General features: G+C 38.5%; 1 protein-coding gene across 2 annotated transcripts in view; it reads left to right on the plus strand.

Moving 5' to 3' along the window:
• USH2A (usherin) overlaps positions 1-18,774 on the plus strand; it is a gene marked incomplete at both ends in the record, with an annotated part of 772,061 nt that overhangs the window by 607,091 nt on the left and 146,196 nt on the right. For both annotated transcript variants that reach the window (XM_082613798.1, XM_082613799.1), the window contains 3 exons: positions 66-220; positions 3,304-3,502; positions 14,621-14,728. In XM_082613798.1, the coding sequence (XP_082469924.1) occupies positions 66-220; positions 3,304-3,502; positions 14,621-14,728 (462 nt within the window). The remainder of the gene's footprint in view (positions 1-65; positions 221-3,303; positions 3,503-14,620; positions 14,729-18,774) is intronic.

An 18,774-nucleotide genomic window follows, 5' to 3' on the forward strand; every position in this document is an offset into this window, starting at 1 on the left:
GATTTGTTTGCAAACAGTTAAAAGAGTCTGACACTCAAATTCAGGCCTTTCTCTGCCTCTTTTAGGTCCTATTATTTACTACATTCTTCTCCGAGATGGAATTGAACGTTTTCGAGGAACATCGTTGAGCTTCTCTGATACGAAAGGAATTCAACCTTTTATGGAATATTCATACCAGCTGAAAGCTTGCACGGTTGCTGGCTGTGCCACCAGCAGCAAGGTAGGAGGAGTCTGTCTAAACTCTGGACAGAATTATCCAGTGTTGAGACTATATGAAGGTCCAGGTTGTAATGCCAATAAAGTAGGGCATCCGTATGGTGTCTCAACTGAGTACCAACACTTCCTCCTGAAAGGAGAGATCACCACAAGAAAAATTTATTCGAATATCAATGTTTCATTCATCAAAAGAAAAAAACTTGAACGAGTATTATCCCCTTAATCCACTTTTCCTCCACCAACCCTTTGTAGGTGGTCTTCTATAAATCCATAATAGGTCCCAAGCCATTTCTCAGTTTAAAAACTTAGAAATTCTATTTAAATATCATTTCAGCAAAAATTGCCTGCTCTTGAAGAACAGAGAAAGGGACAAAGGAGCCTGACATAGAAAATAAAATAGTTCCAAGGCTTCTGCAACAGCCTTGACAAGAAATAATGAAGATCTGAATTCATGCAGCAGGGGTCAGATGAAGAATATCAGAAAGATACAACAGATACCAGGGCACAAAAACTACAGGACTCAGTAGTCAGCTGTATGTAGGGGAATAAAAGGAAAGTATTATGGGTATTTTCAGGATATCTGGCTTGACCAATTTGTTGGTCATGGTGCCATTCTGTAAGCAAATCAAAAAACAAAAGAGGAATATATATATATAATGGAATATTACTCAGCCATAAAAAGGAATTAAATAATGCCATTTGCAGCAACACAGGTGGACCTAGAGATTATCATATTAAGTGAAGTAAGCCAGACAGAGAAAGACAAATATCATATGATATCACTTATATGTGGACTCTAAAAAAAAAGAATACAAAGGAACTTATTTACAAAACAGAAATGGGGGGCTTCCCTGGTGTCGCAGTGGTTGAGAGTCTGCCTGCCGATGCAGGGGACACGGGTTCGTGCTCCGGTCCGGGAAGATCCCACATGCTGCGGAGCGGCTGGGCCTGTGAGCCATGGCCACTGAGCCTGCGCATCCGGAGCCTGTGCTCCGCAACGGGAGAGGCCACAACAGTGAGAGGCCCGCGTACCGCAAAAAAAAAAAAAAACAGAAATGGGCTCACAGACATAGAAAACAAATATATGGTTACCAAAGGGGAAAGTGGGGAGGAGGGATAAAATAGGAGTTTGGGATTAACATATACACACTACTGTATAGTAAAATAATAAACAACAAGGACCTACTGTGTAGCACAGGGAACTGTGCTCAATATCTTATAATAATCTATAAGGTAAAAGAATCTGGAAAATAATATATATATATGTATGTATAACTAAATCATATATGCTGTACGCCTGAAACTAACACAAGATTGTAAATGAACTACTCAAATTAAAAAAAGGAGGACAACTTAAAAGTAAAGAATAAGATTAACATTTTTTTTTTTTTTTTTTTTTTTGCGGTATGCGGGCCTCTCACTGTTGTGGCCTCCCCGTTGCGGAGCACAGGCTCCGGATGCGCAGGCCCAGCAGCCATGGCTCACGGGCCCAGCCGCTCCGCGGCATATGGGATCCTCCCAGACCGGGGCACGAACCCGTATCCCCTGCATCGGCAGGCGGACTCTCAAGCACTGCGCCACCAGGGAGGCCCAAGATTAACATTTTTAAAGCTTTTAAAAATATATTCAAGAGGAGGAGCAGATAGCATGGTGGAAGCAAATATTATTTGGCACTTTAAGTGAAAATGTCTAGTCAGAGGGCTTCCCTCGTGGCGCAGTGGTTGAGAGTCCGCCTGCCGATGCAGGGGACACGGGTTCGTGCCCCGGTCCGGGAAGATCCCACATGCCGCGGAGCGGCTGGGCGTGTGAGCCATGGCCGCTGAGCCTGCGCGTCTGGAGCCTGTGCTCCGCAACGGGAGAGACCACAACAGTGAGAGGCCCGCATACCGCAAAAAAAAAAAAAAAAAAAAAAATTGTCTAGTCAGAAGCTGGATTAAGAAGTGACTGACGTTTTCTGGAAAGATCTATGAGGGAAGTTGAAGCAAGGAGTTTGAGTGTGGTCATGTAAGGAGAATAGAGAGAGAGGCAAAAACCGAAGACCACAGATGACCAGCCCCCTTGGGGATGGTACTAAGCGAAAAATGGAAGAAACAATCAAACAAGTTAGGAGGAAAATAAGGAAAGAGCCATTTCACAGATGCCAAGCTAGTCAGAGGAGACCCAGTTTTCATATGGTTTAAACTTGAGAAGCGCAGCATCTTCACACACTGTGCAAGAAGCATCCAAGTAAAACCTTCAGTCACACACATCAGCTGCAGCTCATGTGAGCTGCTTTTTATTCAACAGGCCCCAGAAGCATCTCTGAGTGCCCTACCAACTAAACAGAAGGCAGCTGATTGGCCCAATCAAAAGTTAGGGTCCGAACGGTCCTAGAGCCATTCCGTGCTTTTTGCATAGCAGAATTCCTGCCTACCAGATGCCAAAACAATTGGTGAAAAAGTGAAATCAGACTTCATTCTGTGAGAAAACAAAGGCAGCCAATTTTCTCCCAAAAATGTATTTTGACAATATTGAGTAAATCACTGGTTGATTCTTTTTTTTTTTCTCACTTGGTTCTCTTTCTAGAACATTGGCACAGACACTATAAAGTCATCCTGGGTATCATAGGAAGAGTACAGAAAAGGCTGCCCATTTATACTGTTCAAAGCATATTATATGCAAGCAAGTTCAGATATGGGTTTTGCTCCAAATGTACTGGTGCTTAAAATGTACAAAATCAGGCTGTTAAAATGCAAAGACACCGATGGGCCATATGGAAGAGAGTTATCAAGAGTTCTCTAGTAAGACAGTCTGCCAGCCAGCTTTTACTTGTTTAAACTGAGAGCTGCAGTCTGCCATCAAAATTGTTGTTGAACCCGTGGTGATAAATGGTAGTCGAAGACTTATAGGATATATTCAAGGTCAGATTTCATTGTTTGAATAGGATGCGAGAGAAAGAATTTAAAAAAAGAGGGACTGCTTCTCCAAGCCCTGCTAATGATATGCCAGGCAAGACAACAACATTTTAAAACAAAAGTGACATTCTCATTGATCAGAATACCTAGTGTAGTATTCCAAGAAATTGCTGTTTAATTCCTGTGTTTTCAGGTCGTTGCAGCTACAACCCAAGGAGTTCCGCAAAGCATCTCTCCACCGAGAATCGTGGCCCTCAGTGCGGAGACTCTGCATGTGAGCTGGGACGTCCCTCCTAAGCCAAACGGCGTCATTAAAGAGTACCAGCTCAGGCAGGTTGGGAAAGGTCTCATCTACACTGACACCACTGACAGGAGGCAACATACGGTCACAGGTGAAAAAAAAAAAAAAAAAAGAGGAAAATGTACCGGAAGAGTCTGTCATTGTGGTTAGGGGGGCAGAGCCTCCCAGGGGTGTGCGTTTGATATATGAGGTCACTTCAAAAGGACGCGTTCTCTTGACATATGGTCAGGTCCCACTTATCCATGCTAATAGAAGAGCCCACACTGGCAGCAATAAGCCACAACAGCAGATAACTTCAGAAATAATTTATAGTTGGCTTTGATATGCATTATGTGTAGGGTTTTTGCATCAGTATTAAGTTCTTTTTTTTCTTTTTCAGACAAACAGTAAGATGCATTTTCATTCCCCAAGGATACACTCATAGATAATGGTGCTAGGATAGCCAAGAATGTACTGGAAGGCAGGAGAAAAATCAGCCAGAGGCTAACAGTTGTCTACTGCGTGGGTAATTAATACACAGAATAGTTGATAGTTGACTGGTTGTGACAATTTGTTATTATTAGTAACATTAATTAATAGTAATTGTATTATTTTTGTTGCTTATTATAACATATATTATAATTAGCTTTAATAATATAATAATAGTACAGTATGATAGTATAGTGTCAGATAATTACTAGCGATGATTATAATAACAATTAACATGTTTTAGTCTGAATGTCACTTCTGAAGGGAAACATCTTCTGACTCACCAAGTCTAGATCAGCTTTCCTGATACACCATCACATCACCTTGTTTTATTTTCACCACAGACCTTTCACTGCCTGATAGTGTTTGCTTTTTATTTGTCTCTTTATGTCCGCCTCCACTGGAATGTAAGCTCCAGAATCGCAGAGACCGTCTCTACCTTGTTCAATACTGTATCCTTAGCACCTAGAACAATACATGACATGTCAGTAAGTGCTAAATAAATGAGGAATAAGTAAATTTAATATGTGTCAAATACTGTCCTAAGCCCTTGACATTTACGGTCTAATTTGATCCTCATCACAAACCTATGGGGCAGAGAGAATTATGACCCCCATTTTACAGAAAAGAATATTTCAAGAGATTTAGTAACTTAGCTCATTATTTAGATCTACTGAGTCATTCCAAACAGTTGTGTAAGTTTAGATTCTGAGAACACAGAGAAGAGTTTACAAACTTGTATTTTTTCCCTATTGCCAGTAGCCTCTCTCCAAGGCCTCCTGAGTGAATGCCTTCCTTCCGTTAGACCCTGTACTTTGCAGGGGGCGGTGATACCAGAGATAATGAAACTCACATAGAAGTGCAGAAAGGCCTGGAAAAGCATGCCTGGTTTTTCCTTAGAGGAGGCACAGGCCTTGCTACACAGGTGGAAAAATAAATTCCACAGTTCCCTGACACACAAGCAAGCACTCGTGGACAGATGTCCACTGTTTTCCAAAAGTGTCATAAGCCTACAGAAGGTGCTTAATAAATATTTGTGGACTAGAACATTATGATCCTGATATGAAGATCCCGAGCTAAGCCAAGGATAATGGGGATGGGGAAAGCCCTCATCCATTTAGATGATCAGATTTGTTCCCTAGATCCTAGTTCACTAAAAATGAAAATCATCACAAGCAATTGAAATGATGTTATTTTCCATAAAAAAAAACCTACATGTATACGGTGCTTTATAATTTTAACAAACCATTTGCATTTTGACTCCTGTGATTCTCATCACTTCCCTATAAGTGAGGGACGTTTTTAATATCCACATTTGAAAGATGAAGGTGAAAACTGGCCTACTCGGGGTCCCCAAGACGTTCACTGCCTCCATCTATAAGGAAATCAGAATACCATTTCATTACTATATATATATATATATATATATATATATATATATATATATATGTAGCCTGCTTGCTGTGTTCTAGATAGTAGATTAAGTGCTCCAAAATAAGATTGTTGCTCTTAAGAAGCTCCCAGTACTACTGCCAAGTTAAGGAATAGCTTGTGTAATGATACACCAACAGAACTCCGTACAGAATGGAGTAGGAGAAATCAAAAGAATGACTGAGGATGGCCATGGAATGTTAATTACAGAGTTTTGAAAGCCAAGTTAATTAAGACTTGGTAGCAGTAAAGCTTTCACAATAAACTGGGATACAAGGATAAAGAAATCTCTTCTTACGGAATCCGTCTACTCAACCAGCATGGGCTTTGAACTGTCGCCAGCTGTACTGGTTTGCATCTTTTAGAAAACCAGAATTTACGTGCCGTTGGATCAAATTCAATTCTGAGGTTCAAACCAACAGGATTGATAGCCTCCTTAATTATAAAAGTAATTGCAAAGCTTTTTCTTTAAATACCTTCACTCTACCGGCTCTTCCTTTTATTATCATTTTTAATGGATATTTTCGTGTCAGAGGATTTTATATGCATAACTTAATGGCAGAATTCCTCTTTTATTAGGATAAACATTTTAAAGTTTTTCTACCTCATTTTATTTTTTGTAAGATTATAAAGTGAAAAAAATAATCTGTTAGAATTCATTTTAAACAGATTTAGAGAGTACTTCACTTGAGCACTCTAGCCCTAAAGAGCGATTTCTTTGTTAAATGAGGAAATAAACCTTCATTCAACAAAACCTTACCAAGTACAGTATCCTAATATGCAGATCCTATGGGACAGGAATGGTGCCTGGCATTAGAGGATCTAAAACCCAAGATCTGTGTAGTGTTCACACATTTTATCTGCCAGGGAAAATTCAGTTCCATCGTTAGCTAACTGATCAAATTCAGTAGGGAAGTATTTTATGATGAGAATGACTATTTTATTGAGTTCATGGAATGAACTAAAATAATCAAATTTATTTCACATTCCATCTCAAACATTTGATCCAAGAGCTGCCTGAACCCCCTGGAGATAAAGGTTTTGCTTTTCTCATCATTTCCCAAACTTTGGCATTCCCTAAGTTACAGTCGAACACTGATGAAGCCGTAGCTCTAGTCATCCAGGAGCCGGAGAATCTAGGTCCTTAGAAATGACAGAAGGGAGAGTGGGCACCTAGCATCAGCCGCATTGTCTCCATGCTTATTTTTAATTACCTCAAAGCTTTAGAAACATGATCCCGTAAATGCTTTGTGGGAATAGTGGCAAATGCACTCATCATGTGAAATCCATAAATTGCTTATAATCCTCTCAAGATGTTAAAAAAAAAAGCATTAAGTAATTGAAGACAGGAAGTCCTCAGTTAATTATTTAGAGGTGTTATCAATGCTCTAAGTAAACTGAAGCGTTTTCTGCTATCTCACCGAGCCCAATACCATGGGGACCAAGGGGTAGCAGCCATCATCTTCTCATATTCGCTAATGCAAACAGCGCGTGGCAGCTTGTCAATAAAAGACCTTTTCATATCATTTATTACTAAACATGCCTACGGTCCTGCACAGAACAATCGGGATGTCAGTGATGGCATTGTTTTACTTGGGTTGCCGTGTATGAAACGTGGGCCTCCTAATGTAGCCATCGGGGTAGAGGAGAGGAGGAAAGGATTAATGAAATAATTGGGGCCACCGAGAACAAAATGAATTAATCATGTCGTCTTTAGCAGCAGACATGATAAGAGCTAATGTATCTCTTAACTCTGGGGGAAATGTTTTCCAAATAATTCATTAAAAGTTGCTTAGCGTTTCATTGCACTTAAAGGGGAAGAGTCACCAGCATTAAGTCAACAAGGAGAGAAAAATTTGCCTTCCTTTCCCATCCTGTTAGAAACTCATGAACACCTCCTGTGATAAAACAGCATAAATCCTAACAAGGCTAGTTGTAGCAGAAAATGTACTATTATTGCACTAAAATAGATATACTACATACCACTTTTGAAAAAAAAGAAGACATAGTTTGACCATCAATATCCCAAAATGTGGACATTTTTACATGAGGATTTTACATTTAAATAACTCGACCATATGCTCCCATCGTATGCCACACTTGGCTCTCATGGTATTTATGATACTTTATTGAATATCCTTTCTCTTTGTCTCTGTTCCTCAACCAGGAGTTAAAGCTCTTTAAGGACAGAGGCAACAGCTTCCTGTTTGCCATTGTGTCACCTATACTGTGATCTATCACAGAACCTAACATATATTAAGTTTTTGAAAATCTTTGTTGAATGAATGAATGTTGAACAGTAAACTAGTATCTGAGTGACTAGATTCCATGTTGGTTGGATATAAAAATCACATTGTCAAACATAGCTAAATCTCAGCCAGAATGGGTGACAATTTGTGGGAACCAGTGCAAAATGAAAGCATGGGACCCCTTGTTCAAAAATTATTAAGAATTTCAAGACGATAAGAATTGATTCAAGCACAGGATAGCATGGAAGCATGGAAGCTGGGGTGCCTCAGCTTAGAGCATAGCTTGTGTGACCATGAAGCCAGCCCTGGTCTCTGGCAATCTGGATTTATTGGCAGTATAATTCTTTTTTTAATTTAATTTTTATTTTATATTAAAGTATAGTTGAGTTACAATGCTGTATTAGTTTCAGGTGTACAGCAAAGTGATTCAGTTATACATATACATATATGCATTCTTTTTCAGATTCTTTTCCCTTATAGGTTATTACAGAATACTGAGTAGAGATCCCTGTGCTCTACAGTAGGTCCTTGTTGATTATTTATTTTATATATAGTAGTGTGTATCTTTAACTGGAACAGATAGGATGAAAACTGGGATGGCCCTCGTGTCCTCAGAACAGCTTTGGGAGCCTCTGTTGTCATGTGTGATGCTCTAGACTGCATTTCCCCTACTACCACCTGACCACTGACCGCCAAGCATCAGACCTGTGAAAGTAGATGGGAGAATTCATTTTATTTTCATTTTTCAAATTCCGAGGAAAACCTTGGGCCTAAATACTTGCAAAAATAATAGCACAGCATCAACCACTATTTCTTCCTTTCTTTTATCATTCTTACATTTATAATATTATAGCCAAAGAATAACAAGCAACAGCTGCCTGGACACCAATATTTAAAGGAAAAAAAAATTCCCCCGGAATCCCAGATATTTCAAGGTACTTTGCCTGGGCAATCACTACTTCTGTTTAGTCATGACAGTTCTAGCCAACTCCCTTCCTCTGAGATGTATGTCCTTGTTGTGGATCATTTGAGCATCAGACTTTGCTGCCACCTGATGCCACATTCTGTTTCTAGAGAAGAAAATTCTGCTTGAAAATGTAGGGTAAAAGAGGTTTCAGTCTAGTACGACACCAAACTCCAGGGAAGAAAAATATTTATCAAAATAGTGTTACAAAAATCAAAAGCAAGGGTCTTTCCTTGGATTATCTTAATAATAGTCTTAATGTTAATATATTTGGAAAGAGAGTCTGCCAAAGAAGTAACCCGTTCAGGAAGTACTTCTTGGGATGAATCTGATCACTATTGGGAAGAGGAACCAAATCTTTGGTCTAGAATTTCACACCAAATACAGAATTAAGAATGCAAATAAGCTTGTAGCAAGTAGTCAGAACTGAAAGCCATGAAGTTATTTCACTGGCATTTGCAAATTCAAGAGCCTCTTAGTTTTGATGTTTTGACGTCCGATTCATATGAGACATCAACTGAACTCCTGTGTCAAAGCCTTGATACAAAAATGGACAGTGCTGATGGCTCCTCTCAAAGAGTCAAGAAATTGTCTTGACTAAGCAGGATGGGGAACTGCTGAGGTCATTCTGGATGATACTATCAAGAAAAGGGGACTCTACCATGTGAGCTCCTGAAGTATTTTACAATCAAATTTTGTAATACAAATCATAATTTAAATCACCTTAGATGTCTCTAAAGTGATTCCATGATGTCTTGGTGTACCAGTTTTGAACATCCAGATTTTCACATGGAATGAGATTAATCTAAAATTGAACCCTGATGTAGCTCTATCATCACAGACAAGGTTGCCGGTAGATGCTGGAAATTCCTGGGAATCTCCATGAGCAGAGATCACTCTGGGGGGAGTGAGATCCTGGGGGGAATCACTTAGTGAGATCCCAGGCAGGCGGGAGCAAAAGAGAGCTCTTTTCAGCAGCGAGACTAGATGTGTGATTCAGGTGGGCCGGGGCAAACATCCAGTTTGGGTGAACTGATGCCAGGACAGGTAACCTGCCCACAGGGTGGACAATACTTGGTAACCACCTAAAAAAACCTTTTTGAAGTAACTCAGGTCTCTCAGCACTTGACCTAATTATTAACCAGGTTGACTGAGGAACTTGTGAAATTACATATTTGTTGGAACTGTTTGATAATCCTTCAGAAAATAACAAATGATACTTAGAATAACTGGATGAATGCTTTTGAGGTAGCACTAGCTATCTGAAATTATAATGGACAGGAAAGCCTTTTCCTGACTAGCTGGAGGTTAAACATTAGAAACAAGCTGTTCTTTATAGAGTACATCCAATGTAATTTACATAGGTATGGATTTTGTTTTCCAGATCATCTTTTTCTGATCCATAGGCAGACTTTTTGAGGTCCCTTTTTAACACATATTTAGTCTTGAAAGGAATGTTACTTGAAAGTGTAATTGTAACGAGTTTGGTTATAGTATGCCTCTTTCCTTTATAAGAGGACACGATTCCCTTTAGGGAAGTTCAGGTAATTTGCAGCCACAGTACACAGTACACAGTACACAGTACACAGCCACTCCACTGAAATGTTAAATACTTGGCTTTTCTCCATGCATTTGTCTTTCTCGGTTCTACCCCCACTATTCTTACTCTTTTAGTTCAATGCTGAGCAGTTGAATGATGTTTTCTTTTCTCCTTCTACTCTTTGACTTTAGGATTAAGTTACAGTCGGAACAGTTCCTTGGAGACATCTCTTTATTTCCCTCTTCTCATCCTGATCAATTCATGAGTAGTTTTCAATTGTTGTGCCCTTTCCATTGCCTGTTGCTAATATGTCATATGTATCTCATTTTAAGGACTACCAATAGGGGCTTCCTTAAAATGACAGCAAATTCCAGTTGAAATGTGTTGATTTTATTGAGTTTTACAGAGTCATATATATGAAAGGTCATCCAGTTCATGTAAATCATCTGTGCTTCCTGGCAGTCCCTGCTTTCCTTACCGACTATTTGAACCAAGCCTACTAGTAATCCAACCCTCTAACAATAGGAAAAACACAACACCCAAGAAAGAGAATATAGAAAATAATGGATTCATCTATTGCCTTCCCTCAAGTTAGGCTATGGTCCAATTTAGCAGTCTATACTCCCATGCCTGCAGTTTACAGATATGGGAACTGAGGCACCTAGAGGTCAGAAAACTGACCCATGGTAATAGTTAATAGATAGATAAGGATTAGACCCAAAGAGTCTAACCTCAGACTCTGCTCTCCTAACAGCTATGCTGTACTGCCTCAGTACATGAATTGTGGTCATATTCCAAATGAAAATATTTAAATACCTAGTCCCACATGGATTTTTTATATTACTGGAAGTGTCACTGAGCTTTGAGCTACCTATGTCATTTTCCTTATAAGCCTCAGAAGACTGACCCAACTGTTCTGGGTTGCATTTCTCAGCCCAACGTCCCAGATTTGTATCCTGACCTCACCCTTTCTTATCTCTGTGATCATATTGAATACAGTTCCCTATGCTATACAGTAGGACCTTCTTGTTTATCTATTTTATATATAGTAGTGTGTATCTATTCATCTCAAACTCCTAATTTATCCCTCTCCCACCCTTTTCCCCTTTGGTAACCATAAATTTGTTGTCTATGTCTGTGAGTTTATTTCTGTCTTGTAAATAAGTTCAGTTGTACCCTTTTTTTAGATTCCCCATATAAGCGATATCATATGATAGTTGTCTTTCTCTGTCTGACTCACTTCACTTAGTATGATAATCTTCTGACTTCTTGACCAAGGCTTTCTACTCAACACTGAGTTCTACATCCTACCCACCACCCTTAATTCTAGTACTCCAATAGCTCCAAGAGATACATATTCCTCCACTAACTATGGCCCCATCCTCTGCTAGACCAACACACCCCACCAATTTAAACACCTGTAACAAACTCCTTGGTACACCTTCCTTGGTCTACCAAAAATCCCTTAAGGGCTAGTTGCTCCACTGTTGTACCATTTCCAAACATCTGTCTTCTAGTGTTCTGGGCTATTTATAAAATGGATGGCACTCAACCCCCTCTGAAAAATTCTGTTAAAAAAAGACAATTTCTACTTTTTAAAAAAAGTATTTATTTATTTATTTATTTATTTATTATTTATTTATGTATTTATTTTGGCTGTGCCAGGTCTTAGTTGCAGCACATGGGATTTTTGTTGCGGCATACAGGATCTTTAGTTGTGGCATGTGGGATCTTTAGTTGTAGCATGTGGGTTTCTTATTTGTGGCATGCATATGGGATCTAGTTACTCAACCAGGAATCAAACCCAGGCCCCCTACATTGGGAGCACAGAGTCTTACCCACCAGACCACCAGGGAAGTCCCTCTACTTTTACATACAGTAAATTTTCTTTTTAGCTACTGTCCTCGTTGCAAATACCCTCAATCTTCTAATCAATCTTAGTACACCTCTGCAATGATATTTTCTCTTCCTTTCCTAAGACCCATCCTAAAATGTCCTTCAAAAGTCTGAAACCAGACCAACAAGAACACAAAATGAGAAGCAGAATTGAGGCTTTTTTTTTTTTTTTTTTGGTTAGAATATGCTGGAGAAAAAATCAAGTATCACTTCGCTTTTACTAGCCATACTTAAGTCTGACATTCAGGAAAAACATCTGAAAAATATTTATTGTTCATAAATTATATTAACTTTTTATATTATTTTAGTAATATTCTGCAACTAGAGAAGAATCTCCTCCTCAGTGAAATAGATACTGTGGGCAGGAGTCCCTGTGGAATTATAAGGAAGGCCCTATTTGGTCAAATCACACTTGTGATGGATACATGGACATCATCGCATCATAGCCCTGTCATCTTTATTGGGTACTTTTATGCCTTGGTCTTCCTTAAACAATATTTAACAAACATTGAATACATCAAATAGGCACTATTGGGAAAAAATGGTTTAAATGAGAAACACTCAGAGATACCATACTTACTCTCAAAGGGCTTACATTCTAAGTGAGAAAGTAAGTTATTCAGATAAAACAGTATCACAAGGGTCAAGACCCCTTTTTCACTAATGGAAGTAAAGAAAGGGACATCGTCAGACTAAACCAGCCACTGCAGTCTCTGACCTTCATTCTTGAATATTTCCTTCCATTTTCTCTTGAGCTCTATATTCTATAATCTTTAGCCTTTTCCCATAAGCTTTTATCAAACACACAAGGCTTGGATATGGCTTAGATCTTTCATCATATTCCTCATCCCTAAATCAGGTAAATATCAAAATTATGTAAATCCTCCATAGCAACCTAATGGAAGATTATAATCAAATAAGTATCCACATCTTGTCATTAAATTGATAAGGAAACACAAAGGGCTTTGAAGCTGAATCCTGGAGCTGTTCCAGCTACAGAACATTATGGCTTTAGCAGAGAACCCAGACTACTGCTTCAATTCTAAATGAACCAGTTAATTAATTTTTTCATTCACTTAACAAGTACCTACTTTGTGCCTGTCACCATTCAAAGGATACAGTTGTTGCCAAAGCAAAGTCCTTGCTCTTCTTGAGCTTACATCATGGAGGTGGAGACAAACAATAGATAAACAGACATATAATCAAACATCAGGTAATGTTGAAGGCTATGAAAGAAGAAAGTAATTTGAGAGGATAAAAAGTGCTGGTTATGGTGTGTAGATAGAGTGGTCAAAATCTTTTAAAATGTAGCATTTGAGCAGATCTGCATAAAGTGACAGAGTGACTTTATAAATGTCTCTGGAGGAAGAGTCACCTCACCAAAACAAAATATGTGAAAATGTAGTTCTAAATTCATGAAAAAATAAGTATAGTAATTATTGGATCCATGTTATAACTTAGCCCAATATTTGACATTAGAGATTAAGTCCTATTCTTTTTTTAAGAAAATATTTGTAAAGCATTGTTTGAGTTTTCCCAAGAATCAAGGCAAGAAATGTTAGCCTCTATGTATCCTTGTTGAATGCTGCTGAGTCTTAAGGTTGCTTCTGTTAAAATAAAGTACTTCTCTAAGTAACCCATCCCATCTGCTTAACAGCCTTAGAAGCTAGATGCACTGGTTCCCCATTTTACAGATCAGTAGATGAGAGCAAAGTGAAGCTAAGTAACTTGTCCATGGTCACTGGCCACAGAGCAGTGAAGTCTGACAATACGTAACTTCTATTGTAAATGGATTGCCATTCTTTTTTCCCCTGAGAATTTATTGAGCAATTTTTGTGCTACATCATACATCTGAATACAAAAGAAGTAATAAGCACTATCCCTTCATCAAAGTGTATTTAATCTACATGTAAAGACAAAAGCAACATACCCCAAAAAAAACTACAGAAGTAAGTGTAAGATGGTACAGTATGGGAACATATGGTGAAGAAATGCAAAGTTTTTTTTTTAAAAAAAAAGGGTTAGTTGGTGTTCCTATGAGCTGAGTATGGCTTGGGGCTAAAAAATGTTGACTCTAACCTTCTTTTAACTTTTTTTCTGCCCCTGCTCATATAAGAAGCCATTGAAGAAACTGGAGTGGTTAGCCTAGAGAAGGGAAAAGTCAGGGGGGATTTGATAACTGTCTACAAATATTTGAAGAACTGTCATGTGGAAAAGAAATTAGATTTGTTCTATAAGTCCCTAGGGGGTGGAAGTGATAGAATTCACCACAATATAAGAAAGAACTTTCAAACCAAATAGAGAACTCTAGAGCTCTCTAAAGATAGAGTGGGCTGTTTGGGAGATGGACTACTTTGATCCCCTAGCCAGGGGAGCCTCTTCAATGACACCTTGTTCAGGGGAATCAAGGGTAAGATGGATGGATGGATGACATGAATTTTCAGATCTCTTCGAAGGCTGAGAATTTATTATTTTACTAGTGAGAAATGAAATTTACATTAATACTGAGCTGCTTATGAAGTTCCTCTCTCCCTTAGAGAGTGTTTTCTGCTCTTAAAATTTTTGGATATCATATCTACAGCTCTGCATGTGACTGCTCGTGCTTACCTGATAATAAATAATCCTCTCAAGAGGTACTTGATTTCTTTTTGCTCTTTCTAGGTCTCCAGCCATACACCAACTACAGCTTCACACTTAGAGCTTGTACATCTGCTGGATGCACTTCAAGTGAGCCTTTTCTAGGTCAGACTCTGCAGGCAGCCCCTCAAGGTAATTAAAAAATACCCATGACTGGGGAGAAGAAGTTTTCATATGGTATTTTGATGTGAACTCTATAAACTCTTTCATAACAAACAAGGAAGAAGGAATCAAGTCTATAAGTACAAAATTAAATAAAATTGTAGGTTCCTATTTTTCAAGTTTAGTTCAACTATAAGCTTCCCAGGGCAGTTTGCCTTCAATTCCTTAAACCTTTTAGATGTGGTTTTACATGGGAAAACACTATTATCTACTTGGATACGAAATTCTTCCAAAACTCAAGAGTTAAATATTCCCAGAGCAGCTAAAATATAGCAAGCACCATGCTCCCTATTGAAGCTGATTAAAATATTCACTGCCCTCAAGAACTTACAGTCAAATAGAAGTGATAGGACAAGTACCCAAATCTGTATGAAGAGAGAGAATCTTAAAGGTGATGTTAAGAAAGAATAAATGAACAGAATGCTCAGGTTAATCTATGAAGGGAGAAATTATAACCCATCACGGGCATCAAGAAAGATTTTAAGGAGCAGATGCCTTCTGAGATGGACCACAAGGAACAAGGATTTTGACAAAAGGAGGAGAAATACACAGCTTGAGGGAATGTAAAGTGAGACCATCACCTTGGAGATCAAATTGGTGATGTCTATTAAACATAAAATGTTTCCCTATGACACAGCAGTTTCAATTTCATTATCTATGCCAGAAGATAACACTTCCACAACTGCACAAGGAGGCATGCACCAGGATGTTTATTGAAGGCTTTTCTGTCGTTTGTTTAACGGCAAAGTACTGGAAGCAATTGAGATGTCTCTGAGTGGGGGAATTGCTAACTAAATTCAGGTGTATTCACATTATGGAATTCCACGCATCAGTTTAAAGGAATGAGATGATCCATCCATATAAAATAGAAGTTATAGAACTACATTCACTTATGGTGTCTTTATGTATCAAACAACACATAGAAAACTATATTCATTTCTATAGATAAATAGATAAATGCATAGGAAAGATTCTGGCAGCATACACACCCAAATAATAACAGCGGTCTGTGCGTTAGGAAGTGGGATGGGTAGTATCATTTACTTGCAGGAGAAAAATGTGTGCAGAAGCTTGGGCTAGTGATCAACTAATTATTTTGTTAATCTCTACTACGTGTCTGTATTCCATGTGGGGAAACAGAGGCATAAATAAGTTTCTGAACAGAAATATAATGTTAATGATCATCAGACAGTCCTGAACTACTTGTCCATTACTCTTCTAATGAAGGGGTTGTTGTACCTCAGAATATTAGACCTGAACTTCCTACCAGTAAATGGGGAATAAAATGGAAAATTCCACATATGGGGCATATGGCTCCTCACCAGGAATTCACTAATGATGTTTTCTATATAAAGAATGTTTCATGTCAAAAAGCTTAGTGTTCCTTTGAAAGGAAGAAACCAGCAGTGGATTTTTTGGAAAGGTAAACTGTCAAATGGATACTTTGATGATAATGGATAATTTCTAAAGGATCTATCAACCAGTTTTGGCTGAAACTCAGCCAGATGAAAGAGCAGGGTCTCTCCAGTTTACTCATCCAATCCATATATTTAAATTCTTAGAAAATATGCATCTCTATTCTCACTTTGTCCAAAAAAAAAAAAGATTTATTGAAAGAGCTCAGATTTCATGACTTAAACATTATAGCTTTCAACAGTGCTGGGGAGTATAAGATGAGAAATGTTTTACTTGATTTCTGTTTTGAACTTTATGCACCTTTACTTTAACACAAATAACGGTGCAAAGGAACAATAAACTAAATGAGCTTTCCTCTGCAGAACAGACATGGATTTAGAGTCCACTTTCTGGCTGTGTAAGTGCCAATTGTGAATAACTTTTATAAGAAATAAATGTAGTCTGATTGCTTAACTTGAGGTTTTGAGGGAACAGATCAGCAGTAACATTAAGTTGTGTTGTTTTGCTAAAGTGGAAATAAACATATTATTTCATTTTAAGTTAATAACCCAAATATAACTAATTTTAAAAGGTCTAGTTGAGTGAATCAGCCATAGTTTGAAGGTCTAACATTTGGGTGTCTAAGTGGATATGGAGAGAATTAAAAGAAGCATTTGTTCCTAGCTACCCTGAGAGCTCCTCATTTCTTTCATTTTCAATCTAAAAAAGAAAAAAAAAAAGCACATTATGACCCCATCGGTAAGTTGGACCTAATTCTCTCTGATTTTAACCTACTAGAAAAATGGCGTTCCCATAGTCAAGTAGTGGGAAGAGCTTGGACTGGATTATTGCTCTCTTTTCAGGATTGCTGCCATACCGGCAAGCTCTCATTCATTTTTAGAGTTCAAGCATGCAAAATTGCAGGCATGCGTTCCTCTAGCATTGATAATATGAAAAAGCAAAAGGAAAAGAGGACCAGTCTTTTTCAGTTTCATTCCAGATTCCTCTTCCTCTGCCCTTCTTTTATCTGTTGATGCTCTCAGACGCTCTTGGAATTCTCCAGTACTAGCTGGAATTCCTAATGAAGGTGGAGAGCTCCCAAATTCTAGAGCTTTCACAAAGCCTACACTCACAGATTTAAGGCCTGTCTATCTACCAGTCTACGAGATGTTTATATTTAAGTGTTTTACAAATATTTCAACCTCAGTATTTCAATGTTTAAAATCGCTCTCCCCACTTTCTTTTCTTCCCTTTTCCCTCTCTCAAATACCACCATCTAATCATCTAAGCCCCCCAACTGACATTCTTAATGCTTCTCTTTTCCTTAAGTTATAGTAGACAATTCTTCATAGTTTTATTAATTTTAAATCTTACGGATTTTTAAAATGTTGTTCTTCCTTTCCATCCCTTCTGTCATTGCCTTAGTTCAGACACCTACAACTTCTCCAGAGCCTCCTAACTAGTCTCCCTGCCTCTGGCCATTTCTCCTCTTTCTCAAATCACCATCCCAATTCTTTTTCCAGTTTTGCCAAAATAGGCATAACTCACCTTAATTACCTCCATAAAAATCCCATTTCTCTCCAGGAGGAAAGAAATCCACATCTTCTTAGTAAGTCAAATTAGACCCCTCAAGTTTTAACTTCTGCCAGTCTGGCAAGTCTTTTGGTCTTTCCCACATGCAATTTAATGTACCAGTCATGCCTATATACTTGAACTTCTGCCATGCTTTCCCTATCTCTAGGACTTTGTGTAGGTTTCCCTCAGCCTCTAGATACCCTTCCCTACATCCTCACTCAGCTAACTCCTATTTTTTCAAAATTTGGCTCAGATGTCTCCCATTCTGAAAATCTCCTCTGACCCCATCCCCTTCCCATCCATCCCCATTTCACTCCCAGCCTGTTTTAGGTACCATGGCTAAGTGCTCTAATAGCACACTAAGCTTCCTTTTCTTAAAGCACTTATCAAACTGGACTATAAATTGTTATTTACCCATTTTTATTCATCATGATACTATAGGTTCCTTGGAGGATAAAGACTATATATCTTTATCCCCACATTCACAGTGCCCAACATAGAAAATGACTAAATTGAGTAGAATGTTGAATCAACAAATTAACAAATAATAAATGGTCCAGAAGTCAATGCACTTCTGACATCAGCCAATATGAAACTGGTTCCTTTGATTAACTTCCAAGGGAAAGCCAATCCACAAAAAATGTTGGGATTTTTGACTTGGAATTTGTAGGGACATAAGAAATGGGTAATACTGCATGACACTCAAGACAAAGTTAAAACAAATCCAGTAGACGTGTTCCTTATTTAGTAGCTATTATGTCAAGAGACCAACCAAGGTGTCCTTCTGACCTTTTCCTCTTACACCTCTCAGCTAGTTTACCTGCTCCCCACCCCACTTCTAGATGATTTCCCTCATGACCATCCATTTCCTTCCCTTGAACAGCCTCAGTTCTGCCCTTCCATTATGTAGAATAGGTTTTCTGATGCCCCTGAGACCCAGGCTCAGTGAGGGAGGTAGATTCTTCACCTGGGACTTACTAAAACCTCTCACCAAAAGCGGGTCTTATCCTATCAAAGATTTCTTGCTGCTACCAAGATAAGAGAGT

Source organism: Mesoplodon mirus, assembly GCF_964341445.2.
Source record: "Mesoplodon mirus genome assembly, chromosome: 3".
NCBI classification, from domain to species: domain Eukaryota; kingdom Metazoa; phylum Chordata; class Mammalia; order Artiodactyla; family Ziphiidae; genus Mesoplodon; species Mesoplodon mirus.